Genomic DNA, 15,822 nt, shown 5'->3' on the forward strand with positions numbered 1-15,822 from the left:
CGTGAAGTGCCGAAATTTTGCAACGCCTAAATTTTGTATATTTACAGTAGTTGCTAGCTCCAGGGCAGAGAGTAGACCGCACGCTACGCGCTGTAGATCTACATGTAGTCTGCCATTACAGGCAAATCAATCAACACTGCATGCAACAGACACCAAAAAAGCAGGGAGTCGTAAAAGCTGGGCTTTTACGACTCCCGGGATCCCTGACCAAAGCCTCTCCGAAACACAGGGGTGAAATGGACATGACGTAAGATTTACGCTGATTAATATTGTTACGTCCAGAATTTTTAGTCCGTCAACGACTCAACGCAGACGACGTGACATGTTGACAGTTTGAGTTTGACTAGAAAAATGTAGTCCTAGCCATGGCGTGGACAAGAAAGAACTTAGCGCACAGTCTTCTTCATACTAGCAGACTACTACAACTTACAAGTCGGTTGGAGCTGTTTAGTTTCTCGCCTGCTATCCGGACGAGAAGTTGGTACTCATAGCGTTGTTACGCTACCAGCCGGGTGACGCTATGGAGAGACGCATTATGGGCGATAGCCATAGCAAGGTGAGCTTTCTTTTGCATCCTGCTGCGCTTATACAGCAAGCGCGCCGTGATCGGAGACTGATCTTACATCTTACTTCTTAGTGAGGCTCGCTGAACAACGACAGCACAGAGTTTTAGTTTTAGACCTACTCAGACTATTTCAAGTATCTGTGCAGTATCTGTGCAGTATCTGTGCAAGCTGCACTGCAGAAATTATGTCTCACCAAGGAAAAATTTGTAACCTGGGAAATTGTGGGCACAAGTCAGGGGCGTCACCGGACCCCTTCACAGGGGGGGGGGGGTGGACAGGAATTTTGCACAGGAAAAATTTACACAGGAAAACACGAAAAAGTTCGCTGATAGTGAGCTGGCCAGACGCTTTCCTTTTTCGAGAAGACGACATTTTGAGAGGAAACAGCTCCAAAGACTCTTCAAGTGTGGTGACCTGACTAACTTACTTGCGACCACACTGAATTAAATTTTATTTCTTCTGTTTCAAACAAACACCCGGCATGCACGCCGTCGCGCGTGTAGATTCTAGCACAAGGACAAAGGATGCAGCGCTGCGCATACATGCACGCGTACGCGCGTAGTAGGTACATGTACATGTAAGTACTAAATTAGTACTTCGAAGTAGCAGTAGTACTAGAGCACTAGTACAATCGGTCATGTACATCTACATGCACTCGCTACATGCACTCACGCGATCGCGGCAGCGCAGTACAACTAGTGCATGCAGTTTATTAGTAGATTCCACCAGCACTACACTTTTCACAACCAGGAGTTCGCAAAAAACCAAGCCGTCCAAGGTCGAATTTTTTAGGGGGTGCACGTGCCCCCGTGCCCATCACGGGTGACGCCCCTGCAAGTTATGCGATTCCCCTCTTTGGAATTAGCATTAATAATCTAGTCTAATATCCATGAACCTTCCAAGTTGGAAGGCCGTTGGTTAGCACTATCGAGCAGTGCCCATGCTGACTTTCATGCCGTGGAATGTCTCAGTATTCCCTGTCAGTTCTGTGCTAGGTTGTGCACATCTGACTGTTCAAAATCTGGTTTAGTTGGTGGACTCGATCGCATAACTTGTGCCCACAGTTTTCTATGTAATGAAATAATGAGAGAGCTTGGAAGCTCAGGACCCTATGCTATGCTTTTTTGCCTAGCTCATCGTGCATGTTATTAGAACTGATTGAAATGTTTTTTCCATTGATTGGCTACATCATTGTGTTGCAAAAACGTTTCAATCAGTTTGATTATGAGTTCGGCAAAAGTATTTGCAGAATTTATTTCGGATTGTTATTTTTCTCTCACTTCATCCATTTTTGGTTTGCTCCTTCGTTTTATCTCCTTATATTCGGATATTCTGGCCTTTTTGTAGTACAGGTAGACTCCCTTTAATTCGAGCTTCAAATTGCCAGGCTCCAACTTCGAATTACCCAGGACTTAAAATTATCTAAATGCAGCCCCATGCACTGATATGTTGTGAAAATGCTCGAAATCTCATGCTGATCATTTAACATTATATTTCCGTAGCTATGCAGAAGACGTTACTTCAGTAACGTCTGGCGCTAGCCAGGGTCCACACAGCTTTAATTCCCGTAGCTATGCAGAAGACGTTACTTCAGTAACGTCTGGCGCTAGCCAGGGTCCACACAGCTTTAATTTGGTGTTTGTTTGTTTGTTTGTTTGTTTGTTTGTTTGTTTGTTTGTTTGTTTGTGTCACGCCTGTCGCTATCCCGTATCTGTACCGTACTGTACCGTACCAGCAAAGACAGCAGGCTACTATATGTTTGTTTGTTTGTGCCATCGACATGCCTGGCGCTATCCCCTACCTGTCCCGTACCATCAAGAGTACGGTACCATCAAGAGAATGAGTATATATGTGAAGTGTATCGGGGGAATGCATTCAGTGCAGTAACATTTTGTGTGGATTTGTGTGCGAGGCCGAGAACCCACTAGCAGGCTGGCTGGTCCGCCTGTCGACCAGCCCGGGGATCACATGTAGGCTGATAGCATAATAATTATAACGTATCAGATTGAGTAATTAAAACGTATATACAGTCATGTAGGACTATAGCAGGGAGTCATATTATGTAAACGACTCCCAGCTGTATGGGGAGATTTTCTGAAAAAAATACGAAGTAGGGAGACGAGTGAATGCAATCAGAAAATCTCCCCATACAGCAGGGAGTCATATTATGTAAACGACTCCCTGCTGTATGGGGAGATTTTCTGAAAAAAATACGAAGTAGGGAGACGAGTAAATGCAATCAGAATGGATGTTAGTTGCCGTCAGTATAATAAGAAGAAGAAGAACGCCCGTGATCGGCAGAGTCAGCGCCGGTCCCAAGAAACGTCAGGACAGACATCCCGTCGACTCCAGAACGCCCGTGATCGGCAGAGTCAGCGCCGGTCCCATAGCTATGCAGAAGGCGTTACTTGTACTTCAGTATCTCATTGAAACGTTTTTGCAATACAATGATGTAGCTAATCAAAGGAAAAAGCATTTCCATTAGTTCTAACAACATGCACGATGAGCTAGGCAACAAAGCATAGCGCAGGGCCCTGAGCTTCCAAGCTCTCTCGTTTGGTGTTTGTGTGTTTGTGTCACGCCTGGCGCTATCCCGTATCTGTCCCGTCTCCCGTACCGTACCATCAAACACAGCTGACCACATACAACTGGCCGCACTATTCAAATAGGGCTTTCAAACGCCAGATCATAACGTGAAGCAACTTGGAAGAATGAGTATGAATGCGAAGTGTATGGGGGAATGCATGTAGGGCGATAGTGCGGGTTCGAATCCCAGGTAATGCCTGAAAAAATAGGAAAATTGAAAATTTTATAACATCCCTATCCTTTTTTTGCCGTCATCAAGGCGGTAGACGGTGTCGTATTACCCTCGACCGTACCTGTCCTGTACCTGTCCCGTACCGTACCGTACAATCAAAGACGGCTGGCCACAATGCATATTATAGCAATAAAAACTGCTTTATGGCAGTTTTCTAAAAAAAGTTATTGTGTTCTAGTCCATGGACCCCGTCTAAAAAGTAAGAAATTAACGAAATGTGATAGCTGAAAATTAAAATTTCACACAAAACCTCACAATAATCACAACACTTGAAATGCTGCTTTCAACACTAAACTTGTACTCCACCAACAATTGGCAACATGCATGCATAGGAAAGAGGATCACGAGGAGAAAAGGTCTTCTACATGTAGCTTTTCATTCTGTGTGTGATTATTGTGAGGTTTTGTGTGAAATTTTAATTTTCAGCTATCACATTTCGTTAATTTCTTACTTTTTAGACGGGGTCCATGGACTAGAACACAATAACTTTTTTTAGAAAACTGCCATAAAGCAGTTTTTATTGCTATAATTTCTTCTGTTTTTTCTGTCACCAATCAATGAAATGCCCTATTATCAATTTGTAAATGATGGCCTTCACATCATATCAATACCGTATTTATACGCATTGATGTGCAAGCCTTTTCTTGCAGAAAATGGGACTAGCATGTTCTTCTGCGGGGATACATGTGAGTAGTGGTGGACCGTGGTGATACCTTTTTTATACGGAGGTCATTCTGTGCATGTTGCTGTAGCAGAATTTCATGACTCTGTCATAAAATTGTCTTGCCTTTCAGATATTTCAGATTTCCCCACCCTCGATCAGATTTATCTGAGAAATGTAACCAGGTGCGTGTCGCAGATGTTTTTGTTGATTCTGTGTTTATAATGGTCTATAATCATGGGTTATCGTGATAAGGTCATCCTGCACCATATTGCACTGAAATCGTAACCCTGTTGATGTCGATACAACTTTTGGAAGTAGTTCAATGACTTCAAACTGTTAGTCCACGATTTTCTAAAACAACACAGCAAAGGAGGAACAATAAACATGTATTAAAATGTAAACAAATACATTGCTGAGTCCGACACCTCGTTCCAACAACTACACTGATCCTGAGGATAAAAGGGGCAAGGCTATGGTTGGAGGTACTGAGAGATAAACAAGGCACTCCATAATAATAGAATCGTACACATTTTTTGGTGAGTATGAATGATATCCAGTCGAACCTCTTTAGGACGAACACCAAGGGACCGATGGTATTTATTCTGTGAGTTTGTCTTAACCTATTTTATAACCAGTGAATACAATTATTTCTCCAATAGACATACGAATAGATTTCTTCTACAGCGAAAGATTCTAAGGCACACCAACTCATTGACTCGTCTCGTATGAAACAAATGAGTGACTAGAGAGGTTCTGCAAAACGAAAATGCGTACAAACAGTCGTTCCACGTCCTGAAGTGCGAAACTTCGCACGAACTTTCGCAACTTTGGACGCGAAACTTGCAGGGAACGCGAAATGAACAGTCGTACACACTTTCGTGAGATCGGGTCATGGCGTACGTGCACTTGGCCCGCGCAAACTACGAAAACGTGCAGAACGCAAAGTTTGTGCAAAAATTCGTACACACTTTCGCAATGACTGTCGCGAAACTTCGTTCGAATTTTCGTTTTGCAGAACCTCTCTACTGAACGTTTCTTTAGCAACATGACGGCAACTGAAACAGCAACAGAGAAAGTACGATACATGTACAGCACATTCTTGCAGGTACTACAAGCAGATTGCAGATCGTAATTCTTGCCTTGGCGGCACGAAACTTCATTTGGGGCAGTGCAATCTCGGCGGAACTCACAAAATAATAAATCAAACATCCCAGACTCGAGTAAACAAATCTAATCATACAAGTTTACTGAACCTCTCCACAATGGAGATTTTCCCTGATATGGGAATTTATTTTGCAAACTCGGTCAATGGGTCCTTGAACCTTTCCCTCCAGATTGGGAACTGCCAACGATAGTATGCCACTGACCAGTGCCTTACTTGTAACGTGCCAATGTACAATGAATATGAGTATTTCGACAACACATCTAACATAAGCCTTACCGTCAAGAAGGTGAACTCGCGTTCTTCGCACACTGTAGACAAGGGCAAAGAGATAAAAATGGATCTAAATCCGAATAAAATCAGCACACGTTTCCGTAAATGAAAGGGTGAGCATAAGCAAATGAATCGAAGGAAACCGGTCAACTCAGAGATCACCTGTCATCGAGTATTCCGTAAAAGGGGGCCTCGGCAGCGGAAAAGCTAAATTTAGAAAAGAGATCCTGCCAGCTTTTCCATTATTTATTGCATTCCGCCCAAAATGAGCACACTTTTCGTAAATGAAAGAGTCAACACAAGCAAAAGAATCAAAGGTAACTGGTCAACTTACCTGTCGATATTGAGTAATATTCCGCGAAAGGAGGTCTCAGCAGCGCCGAAACGAAATAAGCCAGGCCAGGATCTAGGAGACGAAATACTCGTATCCGAAACAGCTCATACAAGAAGCAGTTCCAAAGGAGGAAGTTCCTCGCGCATGCACATCCGAACACGGACTGCACTGCATGCAACACAATGTCTGCCGTGCACGTGCACAGCACGCGGCTACCAACCGTTGGTAGATCTATACCGAGCACCTTACGTAGAGACTTACGTAGCCTAAGTGAAATACCGAGCACCTTACGTAGAAACTTACGTAGCATAGCGGTGTCGTTTTTCTTGCCATGTGAACACAATAATAGAAAAGCTGACAGGATCGCTTTTCTAAATTCAAAGAGGAATTTCAAATACAAGATCATAACGTGAAGCAACTTGGAAGAATTAGTATGTATGCGAAGTGTATCGGGGGATGCATGCAGGGCGATAGTGCGGGTTCGAATCCCAGGTTATGTCTAAAAACAAAAAAGTAGAAGTTTATAAGAATTATAACATCCCTATGCTTTTTTTGTCTAGGTCATCAAGGCAAAAAAGCATAGCGTAGGGCCCTGAGCTTCCAAGCTCTCTCGTTTGCATGAACGAAACGTAGATGGTCATGTACACACAATGGACCAAGCCAGACAATATCTTCATCTTCTAGTGAAGAAGTTGTTAGTCACTGCAGCTGTCCTGAAACAATTTCAGCGGAAAGGAACAGCGCTGCCTAATTCGCGTCATGAAAGGCCGTCGGACAGCAGCACGTCGTTCTGAAGAACGGAATTGGAGCAGATGCATGGACAGATCCAGTCACTACAAGTGTTGTTGTTCGCAAATATCTCTGCACACTAGCTGGCGCGACAAGAATGGCCACTGCAATCCGCGAAAGGAGTCAACCACGTGGAAGAAGCAGTCTTCTGCACTTCTTTCTACATTATTATGCACTTTTCACACAGTATACAGTGCTTTCCATGATCCTGTTGCAGGATTCCTGTATGTAGGTTATTTGCACAGTATGCAAATGGCGATTCTAACCGGGATTGAACAAATTTCGTGATTTGGCCCAAAATCCGCATTTCTGCCAATAATTGCGCGAGTTCCTGGCAAGTTCCGCATCTTTCCGCACACTTTTTGCCGCGTTTTTTGTTGTTTTCTACCGCAATTTCTTGCGCAAGTTATCGAGAATGTTTCCGCAAATTCCCGCAGGGACAGGAAATCCTTTTTTTAATTGTATTTGTTCAAGTATTTCACTCTGCGCTGGTGCTGTCACTTCTTTCGAAATATTTCACTCTACATCATAAAATACGTGCACTGGACCTGTATGGAGCAATCGCGAAAACCGAGTACATTCAGTACTCAAATCTGGACAAGAGGAAGTGCTATGCATGTGCAATGTACCGGTATGTTGAACAGGAGAGATTGCACGTGGCGACCACTGAAAAACTATGTAGCTCCGACTGACAGTCCGGCCAAAGTCCAAAGGGGAATTTACCAGAAAGCAAAATTGATCTGCAATGGTGAAAGAGAATCAATCACACAGCAAACCGTACTGGCAAAGGCAGAGAGGGATAAGCTTATAAGTTATATCCAAGAACTCCCCGATTTCAGCTACTATAAGAACCTCGGACCCATCTCCTTCCAGTGATAAAACTCTGCGGCTGGTAGAAGTAGTATGTTCAGCTGATAACGGATTTTCCACGACGGTGTTGTTGATGACTAATTTGACCCTTGTGTTATCCTTTGGAGATCATTGAATGATGGCTGCAAGCCGCGTGCTCAGTTCTCCCCATGAATGGTGAAATCTATGACCACCGCCCAACACTTTGGCGGTCGTACCTTAAAATCTTTGCTCTCCGAGAACAGTTCAACTACTATACTAACAGTTCGTCAGGATGATTTCTTCTGGAAAGTGGTTTTCTCCAGAACGCTGCGGTATAGCAATAAGAAGAACTGACTCTGACTAAAGCAAAGTACTCCTGCCTTTCCGATTCCGAAGGAAACTGCCCACGAAAAACAACTCTTCATCAGCAGCTACGGTGCGAAAACCACCAAGGGTTGATCTGTGACCGCGTACCGTGCTTCAGAGCCTGGTCACACATGCACCTGTCGAGACTTGCTGCCTGTTTCTGGGCCTGTCAAGCGCGGCATCCCACTGCATCTGCAGGGTCAGCTCTGACTATGATCGATCTGAGTGCATGACTGCGGGTTGATCTGCATGCTTCTCATTTGCGCGTGCAAACATGTAACATCGATCGAGTTTCGGCCCTACATCCCCCAAAAGGTTTGGGATGGGGGTGGTGCCCCCTTGCCCCCCCCCCCCCGCTTCCTACACCGCTGCACCAAACATTCGCTAGACATTTCTGGGAAGGCACCTCCTCAGTTCGCCCACCTGCACCCCCCCCCCCCCCCCACACACACAATCATGTAACTTTTTCTGCTCAGCATCAGTGCCATCGTGGGAGTCTTCTCATCTCATGATATTCTCAGTCGCATTGCACTTTCCCGTATCTCACTGTGTGCTTCTCATGCACAGGAAAGACCGTGACCGCCACGACGCCTGTTGAGCAAGATGCCGAGGCGAGGTAAGACTAGACTGTTTGCGCAAGCTGGCTGCACTATCCTTTAAAAGTCAGCAAATTGTACACTAGTGCTGCCAGTTTGTTAGACGTGCACTGCAGGCACGTACGCAGGGGGGGGGGGGGGGGGGTGGGGTGGGTGAGGAGTTCCCGTTGCCCGGAAACCCCCCAAATGTTCCAAACGAACAAACGCTTTTGGGCATTTTTTGGTAGGGCGCGCGGTCGATCTGACAAGAATGCAAACTTCAACAGATCGTAACTCAGTCAAATCTCGCTCAATTTCAACAATCTAACTATCTAGGTTGAATAGAAAACTCTCAAGCTGTCGGTAGAAACAACTCGCGAAGCGCTGCGAGCAATGTTTCTTGAGATTATATCATTCGTAAGTTGAGCCGCGATCTCGCACAGTGCGTGTTGAGTATCGAGCGTTTGAGACTGTTCGTCACGTTGACTTGCTCAAATTTGCAGGGGCTTCCCTTGTGATATTCTCAAGAGTACACAGCAAAACAATCGAAACTCTGCGATCGAGAAAAACGAAATCGCTGAAGCAGAACGCGTTTGGGCTTTTAGGGCATTTTTCGCACCGTTGCTGCACTCTAGCGCTGGATATATATACAGGTACAGTACAGGAGCGTAGCAGCCGGTCCGGTCAGTCCGGACCAATGCCAGAAGTGCCGAGAATGCAGGATATTGCACCTTTAAAATTTCAAAAATTTCCCGGGTGACACCCCCGATCCCCCCCCCCCCCCCCCCATGCACCCAGGCCACTTCCAACAGCGGTGCTACGCGCCTGCAGTGTCCTGGCTATCATGGTCGACCTCATTCTCTTCCTCTCGTGGATACCATTCCACTTCCAGGCAGCCCAAGATTATGAAGATTGAGTGAGAAGAACTGAAGTTAAGGTCCAAGGAACACGAAAAATGCATAATTTTGAAAATCTCCTAGGGCTCTTTTAAAAAAGGGTTTAAACTCATTGTTTCTGATTCGGTTGGAACCCCCCCCCCCCCCCCCTAGAGGTGACCCTGCGTACGCGCCTGCACTGCATATGCATGCAAGGATTCTGAGACAGAAGCACTACGGTACTCAGCCTGTTCTAATATTCGCTCCAGCCATCATTTGTTTGGAGTGCAACGAGTCATGTTCTCACCTGTGCCCAAGCCACCATCTGAGAGAGCGAGATACATACAGTCAACGTTGCGTATAACGACACTCGGCGGGGCATCGGAAAAGTGTCCTTACTCGTGGAGTGCCCTTATACCCGAACTCTTTGAGAGTTGTGTTTATCACTGTCGAGGCTTTCCGATCGTAAGTAAAAGAATACTACTACCACTACTACTAACTGAGCTCTGCTGAGTAGACCTAACAATGTCTAAACCGCTAGCTGTCCAGAGATTGAGATAAAAAAAAACAGGTGTATATTTGCAGAGTATTTCAGGACGACATGACCACTTTAGTTGACTTGGAACTCCATATTGGTTGCAGCTGTATGTCTGAGTATATAGACCCCCAAAATGAAAACGCAAGTTCATGAGCAAATTCGCAAAACCGCTCATTTCAGTACGCAATGCCACTGGATAGTTCTTGTAAAGAAATGAATTTCTAATGCTTATCCAGCATGTGCATGATGATTGTACTCTTTGGTATTGGTATCTGCACATTGTGTGAAACCTTGTAATTTGTGTGTGTGTGGTTGTGTGTGTGTGTGTGTGTGTGTGTGTGTGTGTGTGTGTGTGTGTGTGTGTGTGTGTGTGCCATTTTGCAGTCAATCCCCGTCGGCGTGCCAGGGCAGCTGGTGGTGATGGTGGTGGTCATGGAGCGGGCAATGAATGTGAGTCTGCTGAGCTGCTGTTCATGCCAACGTGCGTTGTGTGACATTCGTCCAGCTAGCACAGAAGTTGGTCTTTACTGTGGACTAATGTCTGCTCTGCTAGTTTGCTGATTGGCTGTTCACATAGCAACAGTCACCAGATGTTGCTTTAAAACTTAATTACAGTGAAACCTGTGACTAACGACCACCCCTTGGGGCCAGAAAAAGCGGTCTTTAGTGGCAGGTGGTCCTTATTTAGAGGTTTGTACCGCACAGCAATAATAATTATATGAATGTGAGTCCGTCCATGCCTGGCGAAGTGGTGCGTAGTACCAGGCTGGCCGCTAGTCACGGTGGTCTTTGGTTACAGGTTGTACTGTAGTACCAGGCTGGCCGCTAGTCACGGTGGTCTTTAGTTACAGGTTTTACTGTAGTACCAGGCTGGTCGCTAGTCACGGTGGTCTTTGCTTACAGGTTTTACTGTAGTACCAGGCTGGTCGCTAGTCACGGTGGTCTTTGGTTACAGGTTTTACTGTAGTACCAGGCTGGTCGCTAGTCACGGTGGTCTTTGGTTACAGGTTTTACTGTAGTACCAGGCTGGTCGCTAGTCACGGTGGTCTTTAGTTACAGGTTTTACTGTAGTACCAGGCTGGTCGCTAGTCACGGTGGTCTTTGGTTACAGGTTTTAATGTATTACGGCTTTTCTATGTAACTGAGCCATGCACCGTGTTAAAAGGGAAAGTACAGTCCTATTTGTTTCTCCTTGGACGGGGGGGGGGGGGGGGGGGGATGAACAATGGTGGCGCTGGGTTTGAGATCAGACTACGAGAGTGCACCGAATGCTGGAGTCAGGACTAGCATGTTTTAAGTGTAGGGTTGTCTTGTGACCAGACTAGACCATGCTACATCTGAAGCCACCAGCAAGAACAGTTCACCAGCCACGCTCCACGATAGCTAGAAGTAGCAGTTCCAGTGCCCCTGACACGTCTTGCTCCGTTTCATCTTCCATAAAACAGTATCTCTAAGCGGCACTTTCGTTCAATATAGTGCGTCTCCTTTTCTGGTTGTACAGGTGCGTTTTGTCTATGAATGCATTTGGATGTGGATGTGTGCACACACGTGCATAATGTATATGTGCGAGTGTGTGTGTGTGCGTGCGCGCGTTGGTGTGTGTGCATGTGTGAGTCCCATATGGTGCAGTGGTATGTGCAGCGATTTCCAATCGAGACGTTGCGGGTTCGTGGATGTGTGTGTAGTGTGCGGTGTGTGTGTGTGTGTGTGTGTGTGTGTGTGTGTGTGTGTGTGTGTGTGTGTGTGTGTGTGTGTGTGTGTGTGTGTGTGCGTGTATGTGTGTGTGTGCCGTGCAATCTCTGTCCAGCTGTCTTTCTGTGTATCGTTGTGTATCTCATTGTTTCCTGCTCTCAGAATTTGTCTGTTCTCTCTTCATTTTGTGATATTTCTCCTTCACAGACCGCTGTCAATCTAGAATGGCATCAGTTGGCATCTTCCTGCTTTTCATAGGAAGCGGTGCTATCGGTGTCGGAGGCTATGACGGACGGATTTTCATTGCTGCTGGAGGCTCAATCCTTGGTTTGGGAGTTCTATTATTGGTCACAGGTTGTATCTGGGCACTCGTTGCAAAGCAGCGTGTTGATGTTGAGGCTGGCGCTGGCAGTGGCGGGCCCACTCCTGCTGATGGGCAGACGTCCAATAGACACGCAGGTCAAGGGAGTTCCGGTCCGCAAGCGTTCGCACAGCCGCGTGATCCCGGATTCACGGAAGCCGCTCCACCCATGTATCCATCACCTCCGGCAGCAGGAGCTGCACCTGTGCCATTCCAGTCAGCTCCAGTTCGGCCTGTTGATCAACGACTGTTTTCCACGAGCGTTGCCCCAGCCACCGCAGCTCCAACGTATCCACCTGTAGTGGAGATTCCACTGCGTAGGATGGCAAGTGTAGAGCCGTACCAAGGGCCAGGAGCAGTTATAGATGATAGTTTCGATAAGTCCGGCCTACCCAGTTACGATGACGTCATGGCCCAGTTACGATGACATCATGGCCCAGTTACGATGATGTCATGACCCAGTTACGATGATGTCATGATCCAGTTACGATGATGTCATGACCCAGTTATGATGATGTCATGACCCAACTGAGACGATCTCATGTGGGTAAGCTCTCACTGAGCTCCGTCGCCGTGGATCTACAATACTGGCCAAATAAATCCAATCTCACAATTAAAATAGCGCCGGGCGCTATGCAGCCCTAGCACTACACATTCTGATCTGTGCAATCAAACATGGCGCTACTTTATTCATGAGGTTGGGTTTCTCTGGCCAGCACTGTATTTTCAAAGCAATTCCCCTGCTCGACCTCCTGCAGTTTCCGAATGACAATATCTAGTTCATTCTATTCTATTTTTTATGCCAATGAATGTTCCAGCATATGTAGGCGCCACCGAGTAGTGCTATCCATGGATCAGAATCTCCAAATCTTATTCGATAAAAATATTTATTATGCCAGTTTTTTACAGTGCTGGGGTATCGGGCCCGGTGCGCCAGGTGCGGCCAACGAAGCACCATTAGTTTCGTCTTGAGAATTTTGAAGCAATGCAAATTGATATGGACTATTTGGGCCCGAATTTCTACTTTTTTTCACAGGGGAAGTGGCGTTACTTCTTCATAGCTGCACCAAAGTTGAAGACCTTCCGACACCCCCTGTACTCTGCCGTTGCTGGTGAATGTATTCATGTTATTGTTGTTTTTTAAATACAAGTGTATCGATGTACACGTGGACATATTCTTCTAGACTTGACGGCATTAATTTCGCTCTTAAACTTGAAATTGGGAACTTATAAATTGTTGCACATTCAACGATCATTGAAGAGTGGACACGTTTGTTATTGAAAGCATTATACAGGTGGCCAGTCGATTTTGCCATTAATTTCTCGTCTATTTTTAGGCACACTTTGAAGTTCATTGCAATGATCGGGTACATGTACATGACTTGTACTGGAATTCACACTGTTCATCTAGCACCGTCCTTCCTCGGTCTAATTTCACTTGTAATTGGTGAGGACAGTGGGTTATTTCTCGGTCCGGGTCGGTCGAACAAAAAACTCTCAACACGTAATACTTGCATGTACTCGTATGCAGTGTGCACTGATTTGAGCCTCTGATAGGTACAGTAATCCGCAAATGTACCAGCAATGAAAAAATAATGCCCTCTCTTGAATAGTGCCCCAGGGGCGCTAATCGCCCGAGCACGGTACCTTGTTTTCTATTCTGAAGTGAGGAAATAATTAATAGTGAAAATACCCACACAACAGAGGCGAAGGGCTGTGTTAGCTGTAACTTAAAGTTTCACGCATCGGAGCGATCATCAGACAGCAGCATTCACAGTAGTGAAAAAAGTTACCCAGTATCACGGTCTGGGCGGTCATCCGGCTTTAAAGGGGAAGTTAAGGCAAAAATTAAAATTTCACCAGTTGTAGTCTTCGGGGTGCTGAGTCGAATGGTCGTGGTCCGAGGAAGCTGAGACGCTCCCTTCCTACTTGAATCCCAATCGAACTCGCGCACTTCCACCGAAACTGGGTGACTGCGCCCTACTAGATGGGGATTTGTATGCAAAATGTCACTAAAAGCGCCATTTCGTTCTTATAGAAGCACGGATGACCGCGATTGGCCCATATGTTGTAGTCTTTTGGACGCTGAGTCGACTGGGTTTGGTCCGAAAAGGCTGCGATGCGGCGTTCCTCCTTTATTCCCAATCGAACATGGGTGAAGAAGCGGTCACGTGCTCCTGCGTACACCAGTCACCTGGTCACCGTGCCTGCAGGGTACAACTTACTAGCCTGTTTGACCTTTTTTGGGTGCAGTCCTGTCACTCGAGTTGAACTCGAGTTGAACCTTGGTGTGAAAGTTGTCACCTGCTGGCGTGGTGACCAGGTGATTTGGGCACCCAGGACCACGTGACCGCTTCTTCAACCATGTTCGATTGGGAATAAAGGAGGAACGCTGCATCGCAGCCTTTTCGGACCAAAACCAGTCGACTCAGCGTCCAAAAGACTACAACATATGGGCCAATCGCGGTCATCCGTGCTTTTATAAGAACGAAATGGCGCTTTTAGTGACATTTTGCATACAAATCCCCATCTCGTAGGGCGCAGTCACCCAGTTTCGGTGGAAGTGCGCGAGTTCGATTGGGATTCAAGCAGGAAGGGAGCGTCTCAGCTTCCTCGGACCAAGACCATTCGACTCAGCACCCCGAAGACTACAACTGGTGAAATTTTAATTTTTGCCTTAACTTCCCCTTTAACGCCCTTCATTCAGAAAACGGCGGATCCTCCGGCCTTGGAAACCTGTCTTGACCGGATCTAGCTTTGAAGTTCGAGCACGGTTTTCAGAATGATGGGCTTTGGCTCTGCAGCTAGCTCCTCATCTTCCTGCCAAGGTCTGGTCTGATGGCTAAAACGCGGAAGTGCATGCTTGAGCTATCGTACTCGTGGTCCCAGGATACCATCCACATGTCCACAATCCTCACGCTCACAAACAACACTGCACCAATTGCCTCGCCGGTTGTTACGCGAACGTGCAAACTTACCTTTACCTTACGGCTTTTCCACACCGGGGTTGAAGAAATGGGGTATGATTTCCGCACCGTGCCGAGAAGAACAAAAATCCGATAAACAGGAGGAACAGCCCCCCCCCCCCCCCATGTCTCACGCCCTAGACGAAGTACATTTGCCGTACTAAACGAAATGAAAAAAAGGAGCCGAAAGTAATGATAATAATTTTAGTTCCCTGTTCAGGTTGTTGCTTCCAAAAATCTACACTGCCACTGGAATCATGATAACCGTCTCGTTCCGCCAGTAGTACAGTCCTTTCCGCATGTGCCGTGTGTGCCGTGTGTGAATGAGCCACTACCTACAAGTACATGAAGAAAATTATGTTTTTCAATTCGTACCGCCGCGTTACAAATGGCAATCTAATTGTGTTGAGAAACACCAACAGCTTGGGAAGTTTCACTTGCGCCTGGCCACCACCATGGCTGATTGCACCCAGGTTAGGCGGCAGATGCAGCGCCTGGGGTCAGTGGGCACCTTCACATAGTTTGTCCGTCAACGCCTCGACGTGACATGCCACCACTTTGAGTTTGAATAGCGAAAGATCTTAGCACAAAGTCTTCTTGACCTCAGCAGACTGATACTAGTTGGAGCTCTTTAGTTTCGTCTGCAATCCTGACGTGAAGTTGGACATTCTAGTGTTGTAACACTACTGGTATCCGGTATAGAGCAGTGCATTCTGGGAGATTGACAAAAAGGTGAGTTTCCTTTATTTTAGCTATCCATAGTACCACTGGTACAAATAGTACTACATGTACTGGTATATTGTATGTTCTGGTGCAGCAAGTACGCAGGACTCTAGAAAGATGTCGGTCGGGCGGTGGCCGGTGGGGTCACAACACCCTACACGACATGTACTACTGGAGAAGTGCATTCATAAAATTAATCAATAAGGCCAAACTAAAGAAGGTGTGTGGTTCGACTAACATGGACATTTTTTTTACGGGCGGGCGGGCGGATTTTTTTTTAAAATATATT

General features: G+C 46.2%; 1 protein-coding gene across 1 annotated transcript; it reads left to right on the forward strand.

Annotated features, from left to right (window-relative positions):
* The first annotated feature begins 330 nt into the window (after nucleotides 1-330).
* LOC135823462 (uncharacterized) lies at nucleotides 331-13,093 on the forward strand. Its single transcript, XM_065336311.1, has 4 exons — nucleotides 331-556; nucleotides 8,371-8,419; nucleotides 10,176-10,241; nucleotides 11,691-13,093. Exons 2-4 carry the CDS (start codon nucleotides 8,407-8,409, stop codon nucleotides 12,269-12,271), a joined length of 660 nt encoding a protein of 219 aa, XP_065192383.1. The 5' UTR covers nucleotides 331-556; nucleotides 8,371-8,406; the 3' UTR covers nucleotides 12,272-13,093.
* The last annotated feature ends 2,729 nt before the right edge of the window (nucleotides 13,094-15,822 follow it).

This window comes from Sycon ciliatum, chromosome 8 (assembly GCF_964019385.1).
Source record: "Sycon ciliatum chromosome 8, ocSycCili1.1, whole genome shotgun sequence".
Lineage (NCBI taxonomy): Eukaryota > Metazoa > Porifera > Calcarea > Leucosolenida > Sycettidae > Sycon > Sycon ciliatum.